General features: G+C 43.9%; 1 protein-coding gene across 1 annotated transcript; it reads left to right on the forward strand.

Annotated features, from left to right (window-relative positions):
* The first annotated feature begins 1,133 nt into the window (after positions 1 to 1,133).
* LOC124251000 (late cornified envelope protein 3D-like) lies at positions 1,134 to 2,310 on the forward strand. The gene is made up of 2 exons (XM_046683378.1): positions 1,134 to 1,202; positions 1,745 to 2,310. Exon 2 carries the CDS (start codon positions 1,766 to 1,768, stop codon positions 2,027 to 2,029), a length of 264 nt encoding a protein of 87 aa, XP_046539334.1. The 5' UTR covers positions 1,134 to 1,202; positions 1,745 to 1,765; the 3' UTR covers positions 2,030 to 2,310.
* Positions 2,311 to 4,776: the final 2,466 nt, after the last annotated feature.

The following is a 4,776-nucleotide window of genomic DNA, read 5'->3' on the forward strand; positions in this document are numbered from 1 at the left end:
AAAAGCGATTAACTATGGACTACAGAAAAGAAAATATTTACCATAAAAATATTTTATTTAAATTAACCATCTAACTTAAATATAAATAATTAATGTTCTGTTGTAGTTCTGACCATAATGTTTTGGAAACAAATAGCAAATGCAGTTATTATGATAGTAGAGATTAAGTCAATTGGAAATTCATTTCTAGTACTGTAATAAAATTCAATGGGAAAATAGAATTCAGATTTTATTTTTAAAAATCACCATACACAATCCTTAGAAATGGTCAGATCTGCTCTATTAAATGTGATGCATATAACATCACCACCATCATCAACATCATTAACAACATGTTTAATAAATCATCCTCATGACCCCATCAATTAGCTAAAATATTTCGCACTCATAGGTCATTCATTTTCTGATAATCAATATTATTATATCCCACAGAAAACTCAATAGGGACAAACTGGATTTTCCTCATACTAAGTTTAAGTCTTGTGATCTCAACTATTGCAAGTCCTTTTGATATTTTGTCTGCTCATTTATATAATCCTACCGTAGTTCTCTGAAGGGCCCCACCTGCTCCAGACAGGGCCTGGATCCCATCCTCTGTCCATTTTCTAACATGTCTCATTCCCAGGGTCCAGTAGTCTCAGATCACCCAACAACCCCAGAAGTCAGGAGCTGATTACATCTGAAAAAATCATTACCCTGGGGAATATGCAGAGCAATAGGAAAGAAGTCAAAAAAACCGAATATTTGAGACATTTCTATCACAGGATGAATCACATGATATCAGAGGCATATGTTTTCTTCTCTGATGTCTGTCCAGTTAAACTTGAAATGCTCAAGGTCAGGAAATGTGTCATGTACGTCTCTACATCCTCACTGCCCAGCAAAAATGCAAGGGGCAGAGCTGAAGTTAAAGCATCTGAGCTGAATTAGTGAAAGGAGAAATGACAGGTCCCCAACACACCTGGTGAGCAGTCATCAAGATTTCCCGGTTCCCTCTTGCCAGACATCTTCACAAGCATGCAGGAAGAAGCTGGAGACCTTTGACGGGAGTGTGTGGTGCTGTCACCCCCTCTCTGATTGTGAAAGCAGCTGCATGCTCAGGCCGTGTATCACAAACCCAGCACAGAATAAAAGGGCGCCTGCCCCAGGCTCCTCATCCACAGCCTCCTCAGGAACAGCCTTCTCCTGCCTCCTCTGCATCGGTGAGTGTCTGGAAGGGGACAGAACCTTAGCTGGGAGTGTTGGGAAGACAAGCTGAGATTTGAGTGGGGAAAAGGGAAGCAGGGGTGTCTGACGTAGAGACAGCAAGAAGAGACCTTGGAGGGCTGAGGGGAAAGGGTGGGGACAGTGAGCAAGCAACTTCTGTGGTCTGCGACATCAGGGTCTGTAACACACCAGAGTCCTGGCTCTCAGCATCCCCTCCACTCTTTATCCTGAAAGATGCACACAAGCCCAGAGACATTCTCCAGGAGTCATTACCCACTTGGGCGTATTTGCTTCCATGTTTCTATGGAGGCAGAGAGACTTGGGGCCAGTTAGAAGGTATCATCATTGGTTTGGGAAGGAGGGCTGAGTAAGGGAAATGTCTTGCCGCGTCAGTTTAACTTGAGAGTGGTTCCCATTTTCTCCTGAAGGCCACAGCTCAGGAAGCAGCTGGTATTAGGAGGAAAGGCTTTATAAAACCACTCATAGAGGAGACACTGGCCTCAATGTTTTGCACTGACATTTCCTTTAATCCATCCAGGCTCACTCACCTCCCGCTGAGATGTCCTCCCAGCAGCACCAGCAGCAGTGCCAGCCCCCTCCCAAGTGCCCCTCGCCCAAGTGCCCCCCAAAGAGCCCCGCACAGTGTTCACCTCCAGCCTCCTCGGGCTGTGCTTCAAGCTCCGAGGGCGGCTGCTGCCTGAGCCACCATGGGCACCGCAGGTCCCACCGATGCCGGCGCCGGAGCTCCAACTCCTGTGACCGTGGCAGCGGTCAGCAGTCCGGGGGCTCAGGCTGTGGCCAGGGCTCTGGGGGCTGTTGCTGACCTGGGCTTCTGATGCTGAGACCAGCAACTTTAGAGGAAACAAAATTCTAAGGACCATCTCAGCCTAGTGTGTTACTTCCCAATATGCCCATCTCCATGCCCTTGGCCAGCACTGAGATGCTCCTGGACAGCAGCTGAGCTTTCCTCAGTGGCTTTTCCTATCTATTCTCCAGGAGCCCACAGAATGCCCACCTTGGTATCTTCCAGAACTTGCAATATCTGCTCCATCAATTGTCATCACCTGTGGCTGACCCCATGAAAATAAAGTATTTTTTCCTTAGCACCACTAGGCTGTTGTTGACTTTTCTCCAACCCAGGCTGCTCTGTGAGTCTCTCCTCCCTTCTGCTCCTCCGGCCAACACTACTTTGCATAAGGAACAGATCTCGACCCTAGACTAGAAAAATAACAGTTCCAGTTTTTCAAAGGGGCCTGTAAGAAAACTTTCTGTTGGGACGGGAAGAGCAGGGGTACTAGTTTCAACCCCACACCAGTAAAAGACCTTCTTTCCTCTGTAACACAGTGTAAGAAATACTCTCACTCATAACCGGAGTCTGTGGGGACGTGACTGCCACTATCAGAGTATGAAACAGTATTCCAGGATCCCCAACTAAGAGACAGGGAGTGGGAAGACAAAGAACCCAAAAACTAGCAGAAAAGTTGCTGAGAGACCAGGGGAGGAAAGGAAGTCCTCGGGGTGATTATTAACTCAGTTTCTTCAATAAAGCTCTGGGGGCACATGGTGAGAGTTAAGACTGAAGAGGTTGCAGAAGCAGAGGAGAAGTGGTGCTGAGGCTCTGTCTGGGAGTGTTTGATGTGAGAAACTTGGGAAGAAGAAGGTGGAAGTGAGAGAGGGATGAAGATGGATGAAGATGAAGGTAATCATAAGATCAAATAGTAAATATTAGCAGTTACTATGAGCCAGGCCTGGTGCTAACTGTTTGGCATATAGCTCCTCAATTAATCTTCCCAACAACCCTGGGATGTAGGTTCTCTTATTATCTCATGTTACAGATATGGAAACAAAATCATTGCACATTTTCTTATCTTGTCAAGGTCACACAGCAGTCTGGCTGTAGGACCATCAATGCAACCACCAGACTATCTTGATTTACTTCAAAGCAAGTAATAGAATTCTGGGGGTTTTTTGAGGAAGATTAGCCCTGAGCTAACATCTGCCACCAATCCTCCTCTTTTTGCTGAGGAAAACTGGCCCTGAGCTAACATCCATGCCCATCTTTCTCTACTTTATATGTGGGACACCTGCCACAGCATGGCTTGCCAAGCAGTGCATAGGTCCATACCCAGGATCTGAACCAGCGAACCCTGGGCCGCCAAAGCAGATTGTGAGAACTTAACTGTTGCACCACTGGGCTGGCCCCGTTCTTTTTTTTTAAGTAAATTCTCTTTTATTTTTTTGAAAGATTTGCCCTGAGCTAACATCTGTTGCCAATCTTCCCCCTTTTTTTTTCTCCCAAAAGCCCAGTACATGGTTGTATATCCTAGCTGTAAGTTGTTCTAGTTCTTCTATGTGAGCCACTGACACAGCATGGCAACTGACAGACTCGTGGTGTGGTTCCGTGACCAGGAAGCGGACCCGGGCCACTGAAGTGGTGAGTGCTGAACTTTTAACCACTAGGCCATCAGGGCTGGCTCTAGAATTCTTTCTAAATTACTTGTTTTCAGCACAGCTCAATGTGTTTAATATTGCTTTTCAAACTCTACACCACTAAGATTCCAAATCCTGTAAGTCATAACTGCAATAGGACCCCATTTGGGGAAGGCAAGTGCTATCTCTAATATCTCTGAACGAAAGTGTAGCCATCGACTGACTACATCTAACCACCCACTATGGAAACCATCCCTTGACACACAAACCGAGTGACATTTCTCATTGAGTGCAAATTATTGAAATAATATTGAAGTAGACCTAAGCCAGACTATTTCTTAAAACTAAAAAATAGAAAAGACATAGAATTCCACTTTTAGGTATATACCCAAAAGAATTGAAAGCAGGGCCTCACACAGATACTCATACACCCATAGTCACAGCAGCACTATTCACAACAGCCAAAAGGTGGAATCAATCCAAATGTCCATCAACAGATGAATAGATAAACAAAATGTATAATACACATACGAAGGAATATTATTTGATCTTAAAAAAGAATGAAGTTCTGATACATACTACATCTTCGATGAACCTTAAAAACATATGCTAAGTTAAATAAGTCAGAGACAAAAGAACAAATATTGTATTTTTCCACTTATATGAGGCTTTAGCAGTCCAGTTCAGAGAGAAAGAAAGTGGAGCAGAGGCTATCAGGGGCTTCAGGGCATGGGGAATGGGGAGTTACTGTCGAAAGGGTACAGAGTTTCTGTTTGGGATGATGACAAAATTCTGGAAATGAATCATGGAAATGGTTGCACAACATTACGATTGTACTTAATTCCACTGAATTGTACACCTAAAAATGGTTAAAATGGTAAATTTTATGTTATATATGTATTACTAGAATAAAAAAAGAAATTAAAAAAAAAGACCTAATAGAGCCTGAGCTAAAGTCAAACCAACACAACACCATGTGAGTTCATAGAATTAAATATTTTTTAAAGCCTTGGGGAAGTGGCAAACTGGAAATCAATTGCCCCTCCAACGCTCATGGAAATCCAGTTCTTTAGACTTTGGGGACAAAAATGTAACAGACAGTCCACAAGATGGGGTTGATGTCAAGTCTGCTCCAAAATA

Source organism: Equus quagga, chromosome 13, assembly GCF_021613505.1.
Source record: "Equus quagga isolate Etosha38 chromosome 13, UCLA_HA_Equagga_1.0, whole genome shotgun sequence".
Taxonomy (NCBI): Eukaryota; Metazoa; Chordata; class Mammalia; order Perissodactyla; family Equidae; genus Equus; species Equus quagga.

Bases quoted from the DNA above. Each gene is read 5' to 3' on its own strand.
- LOC124251000 (XM_046683378.1), top strand. From the start codon at position 1,766: ATGTCCTCCCAGCAGCACCAGCAGCAGTGCCAGCCCCCTCCCAAGTGC.